At 41.8% G+C, this 22573-nt stretch overlaps 2 protein-coding genes and 1 non-coding gene across 5 annotated transcripts in view; 2 read left to right on the forward strand and 1 right to left on the reverse strand.

The window, feature by feature from the left end:
• The window catches only part of RPN2 (ribophorin II), a 61434-nt gene extending 58529 nt beyond the window's left edge, over nt 1-2905 (reverse strand). For 2 of the 3 annotated variants that reach the window (XM_036244517.1, XM_036244518.1), the window contains exon 1: nt 2612-2905. In XM_036244517.1, the coding sequence (XP_036100410.1) occupies nt 2612-2624 (13 nt within the window). In that variant the 5' untranslated portion in view covers nt 2625-2905. The remainder of the gene's footprint in view (nt 1-2611) is intronic. The other variant, XM_036244519.1, reaches the window with a different exon arrangement.
• Nucleotides 2472-22573, forward strand: part of MROH8 (maestro heat like repeat family member 8) — a 53473-nt gene continuing 33371 nt past the window's right edge. Inside the window, exons 1-8 of the mRNA XM_036244516.1 lie at nt 2472-2758; nt 5666-5790; nt 8699-8796; nt 14138-14260; nt 18116-18195; nt 19085-19229; nt 20132-20227; nt 21998-22102. Coding sequence (XP_036100409.1) covers nt 2472-2758; nt 5666-5790; nt 8699-8796; nt 14138-14260; nt 18116-18195; nt 19085-19229; nt 20132-20227; nt 21998-22102 — 1059 coding nt within the window. The remainder of the gene's footprint in view (nt 2759-5665; nt 5791-8698; nt 8797-14137; nt 14261-18115; nt 18196-19084; nt 19230-20131; nt 20228-21997; nt 22103-22573) is intronic.
• Nucleotides 18572-18678, forward strand: LOC118619391. Its single transcript, XR_004957172.1, has one exon. It is a non-coding gene; the product is annotated as a U6 spliceosomal RNA (small nuclear RNA).

A 22573-nucleotide genomic window follows, 5' to 3' on the forward strand; every position in this document is an offset into this window, starting at 1 on the left:
ACTTTTTCATGTTTTCCCCTACTTATACTTAGCTTAATTTGTACTTTCAGATTCCAGTCAAGTATCTCTTCCTTAAGAAATCCTTTAATAGCCCTCCCTTGGATTAGGTCCCAAACCAGTACTATAAAATAGTTAAAAACATGGCCTCTGGAGCTAAATTTAAATCCTAACTCTGCCATGTATTAGCAATGGCACTGTGGCAATTACAGTGTGGCCAGCCTGTGCCTCAATTTCCTCAAGGTTAAGAGCACTACTTGAGTTAATATACAAAGATCTTAGAATAGTGACTGACATTTAACAAGGGTTATTTACATGTAAGCTAAATTGTTACTGTTGCCACATCCACTCATAGCAACCTGTACTTCTAAATTTCTTACAAATATAATAGTGTAATGTCTGATGCCTCAGCTAATTGTAAGCTCCATGAGGATAAACTGTCTCTTATTCATTCCAATATTTCCAAGTCTTGCACATTGCCTGGCACAAAGGAATATTAAGTCACATTGCTAAATAAATGGAAATAAAATTAATCCTCATCTTTTATGCCCAGGGAACAGGAAAAAGTTCTAGGAGTGGAACATTCTACTTTTCATTAAAAACACACAGCCCAGCTGGTGTGGCTCAGTGGATTGAGCGTCGTTCCATGGACTGAGAGGTCCCGGTTTGATTCCTGGTCAGGGCACATACCCAGGTTGCAGGCTCAATCCCTGGAATGGGGCGTACAGGAGGCAAACCAATCAATGTATCTCTCTCACATCGATGTTTTTCTCTCTCTCCCTCTCTTCTTCCCTCTCACTCTATCTGAAGATAAATAGAAAAATATTGAGTGAGGATAAAAAAAAAATCATAAAGATATTTGAAGGGAAACAGCCCAAGAAGAAAAGCAAGTTCAAAGATCCTGAATCAGGAGTATATATGGTGTTTTTATACATTAGCAAGGAGAATAGTAAGGCTAAAGAGGAGTAAGCAAAGGGTGAGATATAGGGACAAGGTGACAGAGATAATAGAGGCCAAACCTGGAGGGCCTTGTAAGTCATTGTAAGAATTTTGGCTTTTACTGAGCAAGATGGGAGCCACTAGAAAGTTTTGAGCAGAGTAGTGCTTTGACTTACATTTTATAGGATCATTGTGTTGAGAATAAAGAATACTGTGTTGAGACTATACAGGACCAGGGACGTAAAGAGAGATACCAATTAGGAGACTATTACCATAATTCAAGTAAAAACTGATGGTGGTATGAGCAAGAGGCAGTGAGAAGTGGTCAGTCTGGCTAAAATTCATAGTTAAAGCCAGATTTGCTAATGGATAGAAAGATATGAGAGAATGAGGAGTCAAGATATTAATGCTGAATCCTCAGTGCCTTGTGTACATGCATGTACTCAATACATTAAGATCTAGTGAATGACTAAGATCTAGAATAACTATGATTTATGCAGCATTTTCCCAGCTAGAATAGGGGAATGTCAATTCCCCCAATACAGTTTCTGTGTCAGAATCCTAATCTTCCCACCTGCCATTACTGATAACAGTAACTTTCTTGGCTAAAATTTGCACACTTAACACGAGTTAGGTATGCCCATACTAAGCTAAGTACTTTGCAAGCACTGAGTCATTAATCCCAACACCCAAGTGAGTGCAATTTACAAACCAAGAAATTGAGACTCAGAAGTAGTTAGCTGCCCTAAGACACACATAACTAACTGAGAATCAAACTGCATGCAGTTTGAATCCAAATTTTTGTTAACACCTCTATTACTCTCAACTTCTTTTTAAAAAAGAGCAGTAAGCCACTGACATTCATTGGTACCTTGGGCAAGTTACTTCCCTTCTTGGGATTCCCTATTCCCTCCCGTCTGTCAAGTATAAATAACAACAGTACACATTTCCCAAGTTGAGGTTAGACAACATGAGATGCGATCCTGCAGTGACCACTGGTTAACTAGCGATGCAGATAACTTCTACTGAGTGCTTACTTAGCGACACATACTGTTCTAAACTATGCACGTGGATTATCTCATTAATACAGCAATGTACGAGGCAGACCATGGGTAATGTAATCGGTTATATAGATGAGAAACTGAGGTGCACAGGGGTTAAGTAATTTGCGGTGGGATTATGTATAACGAATACGTGGCGGACAACAAGTTTGCACCAGGAGAATCTAATTTAAGAACTAATGCTCTAAGCTCCCAGAGAGGTCACTTTTGTTGTTGTTGCCACTTTCGCTATAAAGGAAATTATGGCCCAACGGGTGATTTGGCCAAAAGCTCACTCTTAGGCCGACTGGCGCGAGTCAAATGAATGAGAGAAACCAGACCTGGGGTTAACCACCGCCGCGGTCCCCCGGTTGGTCCTCGGGGGTACCCGTAGCTCGACGCCGCACCCACTCCCCACCCCTCCTTAGGTACCGTGCACTCCCACCCGCTCGCCAGCCCCCTGTCAGACCCTCAGCCCCCAGAGAGCCGGAGCCCATGCCCCAGTCCCGCAGAGGGAGGGGACCCCGCCTGGCCGGCTCCCGAGTGGCGAACACTAGCCTCCCGCAGGCGCCGGCCCAGCTGCCGAGGCGCGCCGTCCGCGGGGCCCGGCCGTCGAGCCATGCGCAACACCTCACCCGGCGGCGCCATTCCTCCGAGCAGGTCCCAGAAGGGCCCGAACCGCAGGCTGACTTCCGCTCGGGCAAGTGGCTCCAGGAGCGCGCCGGAGGGGACGCCGGGGACTCGCGGCTGTCTCCGCGTGCTGAGATGGGCTCCAGGGACAGGTCAGTGCCCGCCGTCCCGCTGGGCCGGGCTACTCCCTGTGCCGCGGCTGAAATTCCAGTCCTCGCGCGAAAAGGGCCCTGCGGTGCTCACGTACAGGCCCACTTCCCCCGGCGCCCGGGCAGACTTGGAACCGGCCGCCCCGCAACCGTCCTATTCCGGGCGCTACCGCGACGCTATTGGACAGGGCTTCGGGGCGGGCCCGAGACGGGGCCTCCTCTGATTGGTCGGTCGTCTGGCACTGAGTTGTCTCTTCAGCCCGGCCAATTTTAAAGAAATGGGAAGGGTCAGGTGGGGAAGGGCGGTTTTCGAGGGTTATTTTTTTCCCCTTTGGAAAATTATGGCATTTTCCTCCAAAGATGGTTTCGGTTGTTAATAACAGACCTATGACTGACACTTTATCTGATTTGCAAGGCATTTGTGTTGTTGACTCGGTGACTCCTTTTTAATAACTGTGAGGAGCGTATTAGCCAAAGTTTACAAGATTACGAAGAAACAGACTCAAAAATGGAAGTGACTTATCTAAGAACCAAATAATAACTAACTCCATTTATTGAAGGTTAACAGGATAGCCCGACAGTGTACTAAGCGGTCTACCCACACTATTTACTCTCCGTCACCACTCTGTGAGTGTGCAGTGTTATTCCATTTTATAGAGAAGAGAACTGAAAGATTTGAACCCACGAAGTTTGACTCCATAGTCTGTGCTTTAACTATTATGAACACATGAAGTATGCACAATATGGTATTCTTATTATCATTATTAGTGCCCCAGATGTTATTATCCCAAATAGGGAGAGTCGTTTCTTGCTATGTCTGGTGCTGTGCTTTTCAGTACTAGGTATATAAATGTTTAAATAAAATAAAATAAAAATTCAGTTTGTACTAGCCACATTTTAAGTGCTCAATAGCCACGTGTGGCTAGCGGATATCATATGGACAGTGCACAAGTATAGAACATTTCCATTGTCACAGAAAGTACTATTAGACAATGATGATCCAGAATACATAAAGAACTTTTTCAACTCAATAAGAAGACAACCAATAGTGTGCTGGAGCCATCTCATACTGGTTTACAAAAGTCAGTTGTTGAATTTATCAGGAATTTGAAAATTGGTTATTAAATGCAGCTATTTAGAAAAATTATATTATACAACCTTACAATGAAATAAACTATATTGAAAACTAAACTCATCATTTCCTAATCATTTTACTACATTTTACCATTTTCTGTGCTTTTAGGGCTGCTTATCTCTATTGTATTTGATTTTGTAAACAATAAAAATTAAAAATGGAGCCACTTTAAAATGGAGCTGGAGTTATATATATATAAATGGAGCTGGAGCTGCAATGCCAGAGGAACTGCCTTGCATGTCTTATGTCTCAAACCTTAGAATGTTAAAAAGGCAAAATAACCTTTCAACTGGGCCGAAGCAACTTTGTTTCCCAAAAAATTGTTTGCAAAAATAATTTAAAAAGCAGGTCTTATAACTGATGACTGACTACCTGACTGAAAATTTAAAACATTGTTTAGAATTAGTGTCACTATATTATGTTATCTTCACCATAGAAATGCTTTCCTTCTATTAATGTTAATTGTTCCTCCTCCTTTTCTCATAAATACCCTTTGCTTTTGTCTATTAATCAGAACATTATTTGGGCCTCCACCTGAATTGATTCCCAAATAGCTATTCTTACTGATCTCAAGTAAATATTGATTCTTATTTGCCTCTCACTTTGAAAGGCCTTTTTATTTTTAGGTTATCAATTTATTTCTTTGTTATTACCTAAATCTAATGGTGGATTAAATGTTAATAGAGAGCAAACAAAACTGTGTAATGTACACACAGTTTTCATTGTGAATAGCACAAAAGCTTGTAAATAGTTTTCTAGTATTTGAAAACTATTACCCAATTAACAATATCATAAATAAGTGAATTATGTATTAGAAGGTGTTGTATCTATAGAAAAGAAAAAGGTAAGGGGGATTGAGGGAGGTGGAGTGGTATTCTACCTCAATCTCTTTTTTGTTTGTTTTTTTTAACTTATTGGGGCGACATTGGTTAATAAAATTATATGTTTCAGGTGTACAATTCTATAATATATCATCTGTATATTGTATTGTGTGTTCACTATCCCAACTCAAGTCCCCTTCTATCACCATTTACCCTTCTATACCTTCTTCTGCCCCCCCTCCACTCCCTGACCCCCTTTCCCTCTAGTAATCACCATACTATTGTCTGTGTCTATGTCTTTTGTTTTGGTTTGAATTTTTTTGCTTAATCCCTTCACCTTTTTCACCCAGCCTAGCAACCTTCCCCTCCTCCCAGACTCTGTTCTCTATGAGTCTGTTTCTGTTTTATTTGTTACTTTATTTTCTTCATTAGATTCCACATATGAGTGAAATCATATGGTACTTGACTTTCTCTGACTGGCTTATTTTACTTAGCATAGTGCTCTCCAGGTCCATCCATGCTGTCACAAAGGGTAAGATTTTCTTCTTTTTTATGGCCGAATAGTATTTCATTGTCTCAGTCTCTTTTTTAACAGTGGCATAGTATTTCTTACCTACCTGGTCATTCCCCATGAGGCTGACAAATGCTAAGTGCTTAGGATACAAATATGACCATGTAGACAAGGTTTATCCCCTCATGGAACTTAAAGTCTAACGAGAGACAGTCAATAAACAACAAATTAACTTGATAATTGTAGGTAGTGATTAAATACTATGAAAAAAATTAGAAAATAACTGTGAGACTGGGGTGGAGAGAGGCTGCTTAACCTAGATTGGTGATTAAGGAAAAAAAAAAAAAATGCCTGTGAAAAAGTGACATTTAAGCTTTTACTTGAGTGATGAGACAGAAGCAGACCTGAAAAACTAATTTTTCTAATCCCCTCTTTATTCCTAGGCTCTGTAGTTGGGAAGAAGTAGTAGTGATCCCTTATACTTCTGACAGTGATTCAGGAAGTGTGGATTTGCAGCTGAGCAACTTAGAGGATATTAAAAAGAGCCCAAGTAGCCTTGAACTTACAGGTAAAAGTGGAAAAGGATAAGAAAGGGAGGGGGCACATCTCTTTTCAAGTCAAGTGGCTGGGTTATCGATCAGCCCTTGACTAGACTTGGACAATGAATTTGGTCCCTGGCTTTAAGACTTTGGACTATGCCCTGGCTGTTGTTGCTCAATGGTTAGAGCATTGGCTCACAGACCAAAGAGTCACGGGTTTGATTCCAGTCAAGGGCAAATACCTCAATTGCAGTTTGGTCCCCAGCCCTGGTCGGGGTCATATGGGAGGCAGCCAATAGATATGTCTCTCTTGCATCGATGTTCCTCTCTTTTTCTCCCCCACCTCCCACTCTATCTGAAAATAGGTGGAAAAATATCCTTGGGTGAGGATTAAAAAAAAAGACCTTGGAATATGGTTGGCAAAATGAGATAAAATACATTATTCTAGACATACAGAAAACTGACTTGGTCATGAGACAGATAATCCTGCTGACTTGCACAGAGTCTAAGCACTAGAAGGATTCTGAGAAGGGAAAGATAGGTGTGGGTAGAATCTGGATTGGGCTACAAAAATAACTATTTTTCATTTATTCTACAAACATTTATTAAGTACTGGATATGAAACAATAAACAAAACCAACATGGTCCCTGCTCTCGCAGAATTTACATCATTGTCCTCAGAAGGACCAAAATAAGTAAAGAAACAGCAAATAAAGTAATTACAAGTTGTAGTAAACACTATGAAAGAATTACACAAGGGGCTGAGACAAAAAAATAATGGGATGGAACCCTGGCCGGTTTGGCTCAGCGGTTTGAGCGTTGGCCCACAGACCAATGAGTCACGGGTTCAATTCCCAGTCAAGGGCACGTACCTCAGTTGCAGTCCATCCCTGGCCCTGGTTGGGTTGTGTGGGAGGCAACCAGTTGATGTGGCTCTATCACATCAATGTTTCTGTCTGTCTCTGTCTCTCACCCTCCCTCCCTCCCACTCTGTCTAATGATAAATGGAAAAATATCCTCAGGTAAGGAATAAAAAAATAAAAAATTTTTTTAAATAAGGGGATGGGAACTTACATTAAACCATGTTTGACAGAGCCCTGGCTGGTGTTGCTTAGAGGTGAGAGCGTCAGCCCAGTCAAGGGCATATACCTGGGTTGCAGGTTTGAGCCCCAGCCCTGGTAGGGGCATATATGGGAGGCAACCAATCAGTGTGTCTCTCTTGCATCGATGTGTGTGTGTGTCTCTTTCACTTTCTCCCTCCCTCCCTCCCTTCCTCTCTCTCTATAAATCAATGGAAAAAATATCCTCCTGTGAGGATTAACAAAAAAACACAAACAAACCATGTTTGTCAGAGAACACCTCCCTGAGACAATGCTGTTTAAACCTAAAGGAGGTCTCAAGGCCATGAAAGAGCAACCCATGTGAGAAGCAGAGGGAAGAGCATTCCAGGTAAGTGGAGCAGCATGTGCATGAGACAGGAAAGACAGGTGTGCTTGAGGAACTACATTCATTTGTTTGTATATTCATTCAACAAATATTTATTCAAGCCCTCTTATGCTCTTAACACTGATCTAGCTGCTAGAGGTATAGCAGTGAAGAGAACTGGCATAGTATACGCATAGAGAAACAAATGATTGGAAGTCAGTATAAAATGTGTGATTGGGTGTGGGGGTTGGGGTAAGGAACAAATACAGAGAGGATTATAAGTAGTTAGGAGGATAATTAGCCAAAATGGGCAAAGAGGGCATTCAGGAAAGGCATCCTGAAGCTGAGCCCTGAAGGGTGAGTAGGAGTCAGATATGCAACGAGAGGTAAGGGAAGGTAAGAGAGAGGAAGGGAAAACATGCAAGCAGAAGGAAAGCCTGTGCAAAGATAAGAGGTGAACGAGAACATGGCTTCTACTGGATGACAAGAATGTAGCAAGAAGTGGGAGGAATTTGCAGAAGAGGCTATAATTCAGAAGACCAAAGGAGTACAAAAATGGAGTGGTAGAACCCCTCAGATGATAAATGTGTTAAGGGGGAACAGTAAGTCTATTTGCCCAATAGGAACAGGGATTTGGTATTAGAAAATAGAGAAAGTAAGGATGTAAAACTACATGAAGAGGAAGATGATGCCACCATAATTATTGTCACTTGGGGAGCAAAGGAATAATAGTTGTTAACATTTCTTTGGTGCTAATTCTGTATCCGCCAAATGAAGTAGATTTTGTTATCATCCCCATTTTGGAAATTAAGAAATAGGTCCAAAGTAATGCCTCACAGGGTCAGAATGCTAGAAAAAGTCAGAGCAAGGATTCCCAACTCCGGAGCCTGTGCTCTTAATCAAAATATATCCCAGGTCAGGAAGGAAATATCTCAAGCACTTACTGCAGCCTGGACAAGTGGGAAGAGATCAGCAAAGGGGCTGCCACTAAGCAAGCTCTTGTCACCATGGAGTCACAGACTTTTGAATTTGAATAATATCTACCATTTAAGTGCTTACTGTGGGCCACATACTGAGATAAGTCTTGTATGTATTTCCTCACAATAACCCTGTTTTACAGGTGAGGAAACTAAGGTTTCAACAGGCAAACTAACTTGATAAAAGTCATAGAACTAATAAGTGGGAGAGCCAGGATTCCAGCTAGTCTGAAGCTGAGATGTAAAGTTTGTGCTCTTAACCACTCTGCTACAGTTCACTCTGAAAGGTTTTTGTAGCTTAGGAGGCCCTTAGAGAATATTGAATTTGTAATTGAGAAAACTGAGACTCATAAAGGGGAAGGGATTTGGGCAGCACAACAGTGAAGGTGAGAACCTGTCTATCCTGATGTCCAGTGGTTCTCCCCATTAAACCGTATAACTTTACATAATACAGAGGCATCATCTGATGTCTTTCTTTTGGTATTAGACTCAGACATCTCTGTCATCTCTTGACTCCCTGTGGGATCCCTCACAGATAGGTTCAGACCCCTGACCCACGAGGACCCCTTCAGTGAGGCCACTGTTAAGCAGCTGATTCAATCCATCCAGGAGTATTTTAATGGTGAGCTAAAGGTATGCACAAGCAATCTTTACAAGTTATCTAACTTATTTCTTCATTTTAACAATATTTTAAACATTTGGTATTTCTTTTAATAGAAATAATTTATAAGCTAGAAAATTTATATTTATACTTTTATTTTTATATTTATATACAAGTATAAATTATATTTATACTTATATTTATAAAAATTATTAAATTCCTATGAAAACCATAATAAAAATTCAAAGTTAATCTTTTAAAAAAATTTTTAAATCGTTATTGTTGAATGTATTACAGATGTTCCTCATTTTCTCCCCATTGACCCCCTCCTCCCCACTCCCGCCCCCCTCCTGCCTTTTCTGTGTCCATCAGTTATGCACATATGCAAATATGTAAATAAGTTCTTTGGTTTATTTCTTCCAACTCCCCAATCCCCCTTCCCTTTAAGGTTTGTCAGTCTAGCAATGAATTTGTACTTCTTAAACCCTTCCCTTTTTTCACCCATTCCCCCAACCCCCCTCCCATCTGGCAACCAACAAAATGTTCTCTATGTCTATGAGAATGTTTCTCTTCTGCTTGTTCATTTTGATTGTAGATTCAATTGTCGATAGATATGTATTCATTGCCATTTTGTTTTTCATATTTTTTATCTTTTTCTTCAAGAAGACCCTTCAACATTTCATATAATAATGGTTTGGTGGTGATGAAATCCTTTAGCTTTTCCTTGTCTGAGACACTCTTTATATAGCCATCGATTCTAAATGACAGCTTTGCAGGATAGAGTAATCTTGGTTGTAGGTTCTTGCTTTTCATCACTCTGAATATTTCTTGCCACTCCCTTCTGGCCTGCAAAGTTTCTTTTAAGAAATCAGCTGACAGCCTTATGGGAACTCCCTTGTAGGTAACTAGCTGCCTTTCTCATGCTGCTTTTAAGATTCTCTCTTTGTCTTGAACCTTTTGCATTTTGATGATGATGTGTCTTGGTGTGGGCCTCTTGGGGTTCATCTTGTTTGGGACTCTCTGTGCTTCTTGGACTTGTATGTCTGTTTCCTTCACCAAGTTAGGGAAGTTTTCTGCCATTATTGTTTCAAATAGGTTTTCGATTTCTTGTTCTTTCTCTTCTCCTTCTGGTACCCCCAAGATGCGAATGTTGGCACACTTGAAGTTGTCCCAGAGGCTCCTTACACTATCCTCATTTTTTTGGATACCTTTTTCTTTTTGCTGTTCTGATTGGGCGTTTTTTGCTTCGTTATATTCCAAATCAATGGTTTGCTTCTTGGATTTATGTACTCTACTATTGAATCTGTGTAAATTATTTTTTATTTAAGTTAAAGCCTCCTTCGTGTCTAACTGTGCCTCCATCATTTCTGACTGGTCCATTTTTATGCTCTTGAGGCCCTCACTAAGTTCACTAAGCATCCTTATAAGCAGTAATTTGAATTCAGCATCTGTTAGGTTGCTTATCTCCATTTCACTTAGTTCTTTTTCTGGGGTTTTGTTCTGTTGTTTCATTTGGGACCTGTTTCTTTGTCTCCTCATTTTGGCTGCCTCCCTGTGTTTGTTTCTGTGTATTACTTAATGAGAGGTATGGGGCTAGCTGAGACCAGATGCTGCTTGTTTGAAAGAATTTAGGAAAACCTGAAGCAGGATCCAAGACAGGCATGGTGAAGCAACCGGCAACAGCTTGGGTAGGCCTGAAACTTGGGTGGGGCGGGGCCTCAGGGAATCACCAGGGCTGAGCTACCATTGTGAGCCAGATTGCTGGAGTCCTAGGTATGGCTGCTGTCTGCCGCCCCAGGGAAGGGCTCACCAAAGGAACAGAGGCCTCTGACAGCATGTTTGTCCCCAAGAAAGCCCCCTCTGCAGCCCTCGCTCCAGTGCCAAACATCTCAGTTCTTCCCTGTATGTCTCTGGTGCCCCTCCAGCTGCCTCCCCTCCAAGCTTAGAGGGAGGAGTCTGATAAGTCCGTGTGTGGGCCTTTTAAGAGGAGTTGCCTGGGGCTCCAGCTGCATCAGCTTCCCTGAGCCTCAGTTCCCAGCCAGAAGTTATGGGGACTTCTCTTCCTGGCACTGGAACCCTGAGCGGTGTGCCTGGTGTGGAACAGGGACCCCTCAGTCCTCAGGAAGACCTTCCCAGCCAAGTATCCTCCTGATTTTTACACACGTGGGTGTGGGACCAGCCCATCTGCCTCTGCCCCTCCTACCAGTCTCGATGTGGCTGCTGCTTTAATTCCGTAGTTGTACGACTTCCATTCAGCTTGATTTCAGGCGGTTTTGAATAATGGTTGTTCTGTAGTTTAGTTGTAACTTTGATGTGGTTGTGGGGGGACGCGATACCGCGTTTACCTATGCCACCATCTTGACCGGAAGTTCTGTAAATTATTCTTTATTTCAGTTAGTGCCTCCTTCATTTCTGACTGGTCCTTTTTTATGCTCTTGAGGCCCTCACTAAGTTCAGTGAGGTTCTCACTAAGTTTATTGAGCATCTTTATAAGCAGTATTTTGAACTCAGCATCTGTTAGGTTGCTTATCTCCATTTCACTTAGTTCTTTTTCTGGGGTTTTGTTCTGTTCTTTCATTTGGGACCTGTTTCTTTGTCTCCTCATTTTGGCTGCCTCCCTGTGTTTGTTTCTGTGTATTACTTAACGAGAGGTATGGGGCTAGCTGAGACCAGATGCTGCTTGTTTGAAAGAATTTAGGAAAACCTGAAGCGGGATCCAAGACAGGCCAATCCTATGGTTAAGCAACTGGCAACAGCTTGGGTGGGCCTGAAACTTGGGTGGGGCGGGGCCTCAGGGAATCACCAGGGTGGGGCAAACAGTGTGAGCCAGGTTGCTGGAGGCCCCAGTATGGCGGCCACCTGCTGCCCCAGGGAAGGGCTCACCAAAGGAACAAAGGCCTCTGACAGCACGTCTGTCCAGGAGAAAGACCCCTCTCCAGGCCTCACTCCAGTGCCAAACAGCTCAGTTCTTCCCTGTATGTCTCTGGTGCTCTTCAAACTGCCTCCCCTCCAAGCTTAGAGGGAGCGAGTTTGATAAGTCCGTGCGCGGGCCCTTTAAGGAGCTGCCTGGGGCTCCAGCCACCGCAGCCTCCCTGAGTCTCAGTTCCCGCTGGTTTTTCCAGCCAGAAGTTATGGGGACTTCTTTTCCTGGCACTGGAGCTCTGAGCTGGGTGCCTGGTGTGGTATGGGGACCCCTCAGTTTTCAGGGAGGACCTTCCCAGCCAAGGTATCCTGCTAATTTTGATCCGCCACACGTGGGTGTGAGGCGAGCCCACCGCGCTTCCGCCCCTCCTACCAGTCTCGATGTGGCTTCTTCTTTAATTTCGTAGTTGTAGGACTTCCATGCAGCTTGATTTCAGGCAGTTCTAAAGGATGGTTGTTCTGTAGTTTAGTTGTAACTTTGATGTGGTTGTGGGAGGACGCGATACCGCGTTTACCTACACTGCCATCGTCACCAGAAGTCCTAATCTTTCTTAATTTCACTCTCCTGAGATAACTACTATTAACATTTTGGTATATATATTTTCATAATTTTTTTTCTGTGCAGACTAATGAATGTAATTATAGGAAAAAAAATCAGAAAATGGTGGGGGAAAAAATTTCTAAGTCAATAATGAAAATCTGTATTATCCTACTTAATACAGTATTTCATTGTGTTTAGGTGAAACATTCATTCATTCATTTGTTCATCCCGTGAGAGTACATAACAGAAGAATTTGTCTTATCCTGGGAGTAAAGAAAGGCATTTCTGAGAAAGTAATCCTTGAACTCAGGTCTGAGGAATTAATAGGAGAATAGAAGTTAGAATTAGAGTGTTCCAGAAATAGGAAGTGGTGTTTAACAACCTTGCAGCAGAAAGGGGGAGAGCATGTTTAATGAACCCAAAGAAACCTGGGATGTTTAATCCTAGTGTTGAAGGTGTATCATTTGTCAACAGACACTTAGGTTTCCATAGTGCAGTGAACAGTTCGTTTTTTTTTTTTTATATATATACATATACATGGATGTTTTTGGTTTGTGAAAATTCATCAAGCTTTACATTTTCTTTATGTGTAATACCAATAAAAAATTTAAAAAACACTTAAAACCAGAATGTTGGTCTTCACTTTTGACTCAGACTATTCATGTCATAAAGGATTTCTTTATAGTTAATAATGGGATTGGATTGCTGCACTGAATTGCGGGGAAGGAGGGAATGTCTATTTCCTGCCTGGGTGTGAATCCACAGCCAGTCAAGGAAGTAGATGAATTAAGAAGGTAATTTTGTCAGAGTATTACAAATGCCATGATAGCAATATACGCATGTAGTTAGGAATACACTTAGGAAGGGCACCTAACCCTGCTTCAGGATGCATGATCTAAGTCTTAAAGGATATATAGATTTTAGTCAGTAAACAAAAAGGAGAAAGGTACTGAATTCAGAAGGTGCAAAGACCCAAAAGCAAAAAAAAGGGGCAGCATTAAAGTTAATTTGGCCAAAGTTCAGGATGCTGCCAGGCAAGGTGAGAGATGAATTTGAAGAGATTACCTGGGGTCTTCACATTGGGAAGGGCCTTGACCACCACGTGCTATTGAAAAATTTTTTATAAAGAATTACCTAGTCAAATTTGCATTTTTTAAACAATGAATTTGGTAATAGCTGGAGAAATAGATTGGAGAGAGGCAAAATTAGAGCAGGGAAAACTAGTGTTGCATTCTTATATTAATCCTGGTGAGAGAGAATCAGGCCACAAAGTCAGTTTCTTGCTCTGTATTGCTCCTTGCTTTCCAGAGAGCTTATACCAGTTTTATACCATCTATATACAGGTGAGGGGCAGGGGAAAGACTGGAAGAAATTTTCTCAAGATTGTGGAATTATTGGTCTTTTATTTTCTTCTCTATATTTTACCAAGTTTTATGATAAATTGATAGGGCTTTTATATTTAGAAAAAGACAGTAATACAAAAAAGATTTTGTTCTTCAAACCAGAACTTGCATTTTTATAGAAAATGGTAAAGACTCAAAATAATGAATCTTTAATGACATCAAGAGAGCTAGCAGTAACAGCATCAGAGGTCACCTTTAGGAAGCTTAATCAGACAGCAGTATACAGGGCGAGTAGGTGAGGAAACAAAGACTAAAGGTGGGGAAAGCCAACATGCAGCACTTAGAAATCCAGCTGTGAGGGAAAGCGAGGTCACAAACCCAGATAGGGCCAGTGGACAAGGAATTCAGTCCTCTGTAATTTATTCATTCCTCATAATAAAAGACTGATACTGAATTGAATGAGATGACAGATGTTTAAAACATTCCAAGAAACTTCAAAAGCGCTCTATAATTACCAAGTGGGATTATAATCTATAATTGTGTTCTTATTATTTTTCACAAATTCAGAGTGAACACGAGAAGCTGACATACCTAAGATCTTTGTCTTCTCTCAGCCAAACTTTACCTTATGATGAAACTACAGAATCATTTATTCACAGCCACATCGCAGACATTGTGCATATCCTATATGTAAGTATTGTGACTTTACCACAAATTATTCTCGGGACCATGCAAATTCAGTGATCTGGCTAACAAATTTTTTAGTGGCTTTTCCTATATTATTGATTCCCGTATCCTTTTCTCATATCAGTATCTCTGCATGGAGGAGAAATACTCAGGGGTATTCCACAAATGTACCACAGGACCCAGCAAAAATAGCATGATGCCAAAGTTCCCCTTTCACAAGAATTGGCAGCAGTGAGTTGCCACATGATTTAACCAGCCAGCTTAGAATATCCACAAATACAAGTCTCAGACAGCACACTGAATTTCCCCGTGCTCTGCACCTGTTTATGTCCAGCCAGTAATAAAATACTCAACTGTCAAATAACAACCAAACTGTGGGCTGGCACAGGGGTCAGCCTAGAAGAGTTAAGAGTAGTTGGTATTCGTGAGAGAATTGCATGGATTATTGCATCATCATACAAGTCTACAAAGTCTCTGCAAGCCCATGTGCAATGGCTAAGAGAGTACAGTGCCTAACAACCAAGAGGAGAGATGCCCAATGAGAGGGAGTTCTGCTAAGGAATCCACAGGAGGAGAAAGCCAGAGTCACTATAAAGAAAGAAAAATTTTAATGCATTTTCCAGTCTTATGACCCAGACCACTGCATAGCTCTTCAGAATCCAAATAAAAAGAGCCAAGGAAGTGCCCCAGCCGGTTTGGCTCAGCGGTCAGAGCGTCGGCCTGCGGTCCAGAGACCCAGGTTTGGTTCCCGCTAAGGGCACGTACCTTCGTTGTAGTTTGTCCCTGGCCCTGGTTGGGTCGAGTGGGAAGCAGCCACTCGATGTGTCCCTTTCACATCGATGTTTCTCTCTGTCTCTTACTCTCTCTCCCTCCCACTCTATCTGAACAAAGGATGGAGAAATGTCTTCGGGTGAGGATGAAAAAAAAAAAAAGAGCCAAGGAAGCTAAGAACAGATATGGAAAGTAAGTAGAAAATCTGTTATAACATTTTGCCAAAGAAGATGTATAAATAAACACACAAAAAGATGCTCCATCATTGTGATTAGGGAAAAGCAAATTAAATAAAAACTCATCACCTGACTGGTGTGGCTCAATGGTTGAGCGTCAACCCACGCATCATGAGGTCACCAGTTCGATTCCCAGTCAGGGCACATGCCCAAGTTGTGGGCCTGATCCCCAGGTGAGGGCATGCAGGAGGCAGCCAGTCGATGTTCTCTCTCATCGCTGTTTCTCTCTCTCTCTCCCTCTCCCTTCCTCTCTCTCTCTAAAAATCAAAAAAAATTTTTTTTAAAAAACAACTCACTTGCCCCTGGCTGGTTTGGCTCAGCGGTTGGAGCATCGGCTTGCAGACCACAGAGTCCTGGGTTCGGTTCCCACTAGGGGCACATACCAAAAAATAAATAAATACATTTAAAAAAAAAACACACAAAAAAAACTCACTTATATCTACTAAGGCAGAAAATAGGACCATTCGAGGAAACTTGGCAATGATTGTTGTTGCTGTGAAAATAAGTGAAGTCCTAAAGCAGAGAGGTCTCATACTATATCATGTGCAGAAGAATCATCAGCAAATTTTTTAACTCACTCTCCAGATGCTGAATCAGTGAATGCCAGTTCTCAGAGCAATCTTGAGAACCATCTGTGGAACATGGTAAGCCTTGGACTCAAAAGACTGCTTAGAGCTAAGCCTCCTCTCTGTCTACCAGCATTGAACTGAAAGGTGCACAAGAAATAAACTTTATTGGGTTAATCCCCCCCAAAAAAACTATAGTGAAATTCAACTATACACCCACTAGAATTGCTAAAATAAAGAAGGAAGTTAATACCAAATGTAGGTGAGATATGGTACAACTAAAACTCTCATACACTGCTGGTGGGAATGTAAAAATGGCACAACCACTCTGGAAACAGTTTGACCTTTCTTAAAAAGTTATACTTACCATATGAATCAGCAATTCCACTCCTAGGTAAAATGAAGTGTATGGCCGCACAAAGGTATGTACATGGATATTCATTGCAGCTCTGTTTTTAATAGCCAAACACTGGACACAGCCCAAATGTCCATCAGTAGATAAATGGATAGACAGATTTTGGTATAGCCATACAATGGAACACTATTCAGCGATAAAAGGGAATGAACTATCAATACATGCTACAACTTGGATGAATCTCAAAATAATTACACTGAGTGAAAGAAGTCAGACAAAAGAGAAGATATACTATGTGATACCACTTATATAAAATTCTAGAAAATGCAAACTTATCTATAGTGACATCAGGTCAATGGTTTCCTGGAGGTAGAAGCAGAGTGGGAAGATGTAGGAGGGAGAAATTACGAAGTAGCACAAGAAAACTTTCAGGAGTGATCCATTTGTTCATTATTTTGATTGTGGTGTTAGATGTATACATATGCCTTTTAGACCTAACTGATTTTATTTATTTATTTATTTATTTATTTATTTATTTATTTATATTTTTAATTGATTTTAGAGAGAGAAAGGGAGAGAGAGATAGAAACATCATTGAGAGAGAAACTTTGATCACCTGTCTTCCGCACACCCCCTACTGGGGACTGAGCCTGCAACCCAGGCGTGTGCCCTGACCCAGAATCAAACCTGCGACCTCTTGGTGCATGGGATGACACTCAACCAACTGAGCTACACCAGCTGGGCTAACTGATTAAAAAAGAAAATGAGCCCTGGCCGGTTTGGCTCAGCGGTTAGAGCGTCGGCCTGTGGTCCTGAGAGACCCGGGTTCGGTTCCCGCTAAGGGCACGTACCTCGGCTGCAGTTTGTCCCCGGTCCTGGTTGGTTGTGCGGGTGGTAGCCACTCGATGTGTTCCTTTCACATCGATGTTTCTCTCTCTCTCTCTCTGTTCCTCTCTCTCCCTCCCACTCTACCTGAACAAAAAAATGGAAAAATGTCCTCGGGTGAGGATCAAAAAAAGAAAAAAAAAGAAAATGAACCCGGCCTGTGTGGCTCAGTGGTTGAGAGTTGACCCATGCACTAAGAGGTCACTGGTTCCATTTCTGGTCAAGGCATATGCCCAGCTTGTGGGCCCAATCTCAAGTGGGGGGCATGCAGGAGGTGGCCAATTGATGTTCTCTCTCATCAATGTTTCTCTCTCTCTCTAAAATCAATAAAGAAAAAATATTTTTTTAAAGAAAATGGAAAGGTTATTCTGGCAGAAGTGGTCAAATAGGCTGAAGTCAGAAGGGAATGCAGGCCTGCTGGTTTAGCTAAGGGGGCGCTGCCTTCATCCACATGTGAGGTGTATGGCTGCAGGAATGGAGAATCAGAAACTACAGAGCAGGGAGTGGCTGTCGCTGTGATTGATTGGATGAGCGAAGTGAATAAAGGAGAAAAAAGTCATAAACCATTTTTTATAAGCCCTGGGACAGAAATTGAAGGCTGAGGTTGGGGTGGAGGGGAAATAATGAACTCACTTTTTTTTTTTTAACTCACTTTTTAATACCAAATTTGCCAGGTTGTGGCTGTGATCTTAGTGGTGATGCCTCTGAGATAACTAGATTTGGGCCAGTAAAGCCCTGGGAGGCTGAAGGCTGAAGTAGCACTGTTATCTCATTTTACAGATGAGGAAACTGAGGTACAGGAAGGTTAGATAACTTGTGTCAGCTCAAAGAGCTAGTAAGAGACAGTCAGGCCTCAGGGTCTGGCTCCAGAGAATAAACTCCTAGCCTGACCTCTGTCCTGCTGCCAGGCCTGTGGAGCCGAGGAGCAGAGCCCTCTAAGGACCTGTTCTTATCCTTGCAGACCACCCACATCTCTGATCATTTGGCCTAATGACTTGGTACATTCTCGACTCTCTCTCCTAAATTTCTTTCCCTCTGATTACAGATTCTGGTGGAAGAGGAACCCCTGCATTCTATCTTCAGCCCTGTGCGCCAGGAGGTTTTTGTCACAATTACTGACCTCAGGTGACTCCCACATGCCCTCTGCATATGCGTCCTGGTTCTTCATTCAGGGCCAATGGCAAAGCCAATTGATTTTTCCACATTTTTAACTTCTCAAAACTATTTAGATAGAGAAGTGGAAGCCAAATCCATGTTTTGTGTAAGAACTTTGATTTCATGCATGCTACCATTGTATCTGAAAGAGCTTATTGGAACCTCCTTAGAGTTCAGTTTTGTCCAAAGTATATTCGGGAAAGTTACTACGACATCTACTTCATGACAGAGTTCCACAGTCCAAGAAATGTGGAAGGGCTGTCTTCTGTTTACCTTTCTTGGAGGTTTGTGCTGTACATTAACTGATTAAAGGTCCTGAGAAGTCCTATAGTTAAAAAGGGTTTAAGTGCTCGCTTCGGCAGCACATATACTAAAATTTGAACAATATAGAGAAGATTAGCATGGCCCCTACGCAAGGATGACACGCAAATTCGTGAAGCGTTTCATAATATATATATTAAAAAAAAGGAAGGGTTTGAACTTGGTTTAACCTACCATCCCCCAAATTAACACACACTTGGCAGAACGCACTTTGAAAAATCGTCCTTTACTATATTAGACTATAGCAGGCTTCTCTTTCATGATTGAACTGGAGGGAAGCCTGGAGGATGTCACTCCAGTGACCTCCTGGGGAGGTATGGAGGGTAAGGGGAGAAGGATGGAGGCTCTGAGCCTGAAACTCTTTCTCTAACCTTTTGTAGGATGTACCTAAACAGACTGACAAGCATGCCGTTTATCTCTTCCATCAGAAGGATACATCAATCAGTCTACCCTTTCCTTTTGAGTTACTTTGATCTCTGCTTATCAATGTCAAGTCACACTGTTCCCAGCTTGCTATTCCCAAACTGTCTTTTCTTAGTTATCAGGATGTCCATTTGCTGTTTGGCTCTGAAGATCGAGTTGACTTGTTCAATCTTATCACCAAAAGTATAATCACTCTGCCCTCTGAAAAGACTCTTACCCAGCTGCAGGGAATAATGCCAAGCGGATCCTGCAACTCAGAGGTAAGTTACACTTTGCTTTAATAACTGGCCATCCCCAGGGTCAGCTGATACTGGCCATTGGAGAGTGCATTTGTTTTTTGTTTATGTTTTTTTGGAACTAGCCCAAAACCGTTTAAGCCAAGTCTGGTGACTAGAATAGGTGGTTCAATTAAGTAGCTTTTGCTCGTCCTTATTTTGTCTTCTTTTCCCTTTCATTCCTTCTTTCCTTGCATTTGGCTTTAAAATAAGGTGGAGCATTCATACACTTAGCAGATGTTTAGGGTGACCATGTGCTAAGCATCATGATAGGCAACAGAAATAGAGCAGTGCACTCTCTGATCCAGGGAGCTCACATCCCAGTGCAGAGATGCAAACTGCTGGTAAATATAATATCAGTTGGTAATAAGTGCTATGAAAAAATAAAACAGGGAAAGAAGAGGAGAAGGAGTGCTGTGGTTGAGAGGCATGGGGGTGTTTTACATAGGGTGGTCAGGGAACGCTTTCCTGATGAGGTGACAGTTGAAGAGAGAGTGTGGACATCTCTGGAAAAGAAGCTTTCAGGCAGAGAAAAGAGGAAGCGCCTTAGGCTTTGAACTTTTTTCTGGCACTAGTAAACTAATTAATCATTTAGGCTCCCTTCATTTTTCAAGATGTCAGAAAGAGTCACAAGTCAAACTTCAAAAGTACTTTGATGCCCCTAAGTGACTCTCCAAATGTATTTAGAATCAGTTAACTGTGTTCAGAGTTATGTTGAGATGTCCATGTAATATAAATATATATTGTTTCACAAACTGCCTACCAGTACCTTTTGACTAGTTCTGTAATGCTAAGCAAGGTCTCGAGATCATGAGGAGAGCCTTAAAAGTGTACATTGTTGGGGAACTTGATATCGGGGTACATCAGTTATCCCTGTGCCTTTTCAGGGTCTCTACAGGCAGACGTTTCAGGTGTTCTCTGAGATGCTACAGAGTTTGGTGGTAAAAGACCCTCATTTGGAAAATTTTGACATCATTTTGAAGGTAAACAGGGTATCAGGAGAGAATGGGAAACTGTTTATATTAACTGGTGAAAGTGGAAGAAACTGTGGTAGGATTAAGGGTTTTTTTTGTTTTTTTTTATCCTCACCCGAGGACATTTTTCCATTTTTTTTGTTCAGGTAGAGTGGGAGACAGAGAGAGGAACAGAGAGAGAGAGAAAAACATCGATGTGAAAGGAACACATCGAGTGGCTGCCAGCCGCACAACCGACCAGGGCCGGGGACAAACTGCAACCGAGGTACATGCCCTTAGCAGGAACCGAACCCGGGTCTCTCAGGATCGCAGGTCAACGCTCTAACCGCTGAGCCAAACCGGTCAGGGCAGGATTAAGTTTTAAGAGATAGCATAATAGTTAAGAGTATCAGCTGTCCATTTTGAGTCAGACTTGGGTTCACATTCTGACTCTCTGTGCTTTGTTGGTTATCAATTCAGCAAGGAATGTGATTTTTTCAGAGTCTCATTCCTTCACCCTTTAAAAATGTATCATTATTAAAAGTATTACAAATGTTCCTCCTTTTTTCCCCCATTGACACCTTCATTTCTTCACCTTTAAATTGAGATAATAATTACTGTATTAAATAAATGGGCCTTCAGTAAGTAGCTTAAGTAGTTGCTGTATTCCTTAAATTAATATTGCTTATTACCATAGAAGGGTTTCAATCAGTGACCAGAGAACAGTCAGCCTCGTGAATGAGTAATTAGGCAGCTCCCTAACAGGTGAGATTGAAACATTAATACCTACCTGTCCCCACCTGTACCGGTCTCAGCTTATGTCATTCCATCATTAGAAATTTACTCACTGGAGTGCATTCACTATAGTTCAAGCATCTTGCTCTCTTGGCCCTTTTCAAGATGAAGATATCCCAGAAAGGAGTAACCCTTTAAACTATTATTAATTATTTGTGCCTAAATATAGATGGCCATTTATCTTTGCCACAATCAACCTTAACATTATTTCTCATTTCTCTTATTTTTGTACATCAACTCTGCAGCCAGATTGGGTTTCTCTCCTTAATCCAGTTGTGCCTTGTACTTTCCTGCCTTAGCAGCTTAATTCAAGCCCTTTCTTCTTCGTGAAGCTCCTCCTCATGGATATTATCTTGCCATGAATCCCTCCCTGACTGTTGCAGGCAGATGCAATTTTCCCATCCTCAGAGTTCTTTCATAGCATGTCATTAATTTCCTTTCTTTCCAAAGCAGGTCTCAGAAAACTGAAAACATACAGAAGAATAGAATAAATAATTGAAGAAAGTGGGATGAAGGGAAAATAAGTCTAGAAAATAAGCCCTTAAGGAAGCTGGACCACCTGGATCCCTAGGTCTTTGTGCCTTGTCTGTCATCCCGCCACTTTGATTTCCAACCAAAACTAGTTTATCATTTGGGAAAATATTTTCAGACATAATAGTCACATGTGGAACTTCTCTCTCCACATTTTTTTCTTTTTTCACCCAAGGACATTTTTTTCCATTTTTTGTTCAGATAGAGTGGGAGGGAGAGAGAGAGAGAAACATCGACGTGAAAAGGACACATCGAGTGGCTGCCACCCACACGACCCAACCAGGGCCGGGGACAAACTGCAACCGAGGTACCTGCCCTTCGTGGGAACTGAACCCGGGTCTCTCTGGACCTCAGGCCGACGCTCTAACCGCTGAGCCAAACTGGCCAGGGCTCTCCACATTTTTTTCAAATAGAATGATGGTGTTATCCCAGATCTTCCTGATAAATCATTTGGGCCCCCTTCATTTTTCATAGCACATGGACCCATGGTTACTGTCAATTGAAGACCATGAGCGGGAAAGAGCCGCAGCCACCATGGCTCGAGTTCTAAAGTGCTTATGCATGCATCTCAACTTGAAGGTAAGCAGCCCTTCAGTTGCAGAGAAGGAAGGATCTAAAGCTATCCTATTACTGTCCATTTCCCTTGCTATTTATGACTCCCAGACTGGTGACTCGTGTAATATCATGGCACTTAGTGTTATTCACGTATCTACCCTTCTCCTAAAATTCAAGCAGCATGAGGCTAGGTACTGTGTTTATTAATCTTACATCCCCATTGCTTAGCACAAGAACTAGAACATAACCATACTGTATAGTAAATGTTTTTGAATGAATAAATAAATGTAATCTGAAAATATCTGAGGGCCCACAGAGATAGCCACTGTTGACTTTTTTAAAAATTCCTTTTGAGCACGTTTTGTGCATGAGTGTGTTGGGTTGGGGGTTTCTACTTCAGTTCCTTCCAGTTTGTTCTCTTTATGTAGCCAGAGTAATCTTCTTAAAACCCACGTCACTCTTTTGATCCCATAATTTCCAACTGTTCTAAGAAAA

Source organism: Molossus molossus, unplaced genomic scaffold (genome assembly GCF_014108415.1).
Source record: "Molossus molossus isolate mMolMol1 unplaced genomic scaffold, mMolMol1.p scaffold_m16_p_6, whole genome shotgun sequence".
In the NCBI taxonomy this organism is placed as follows: Eukaryota; Metazoa; Chordata; class Mammalia; order Chiroptera; family Molossidae; genus Molossus; species Molossus molossus.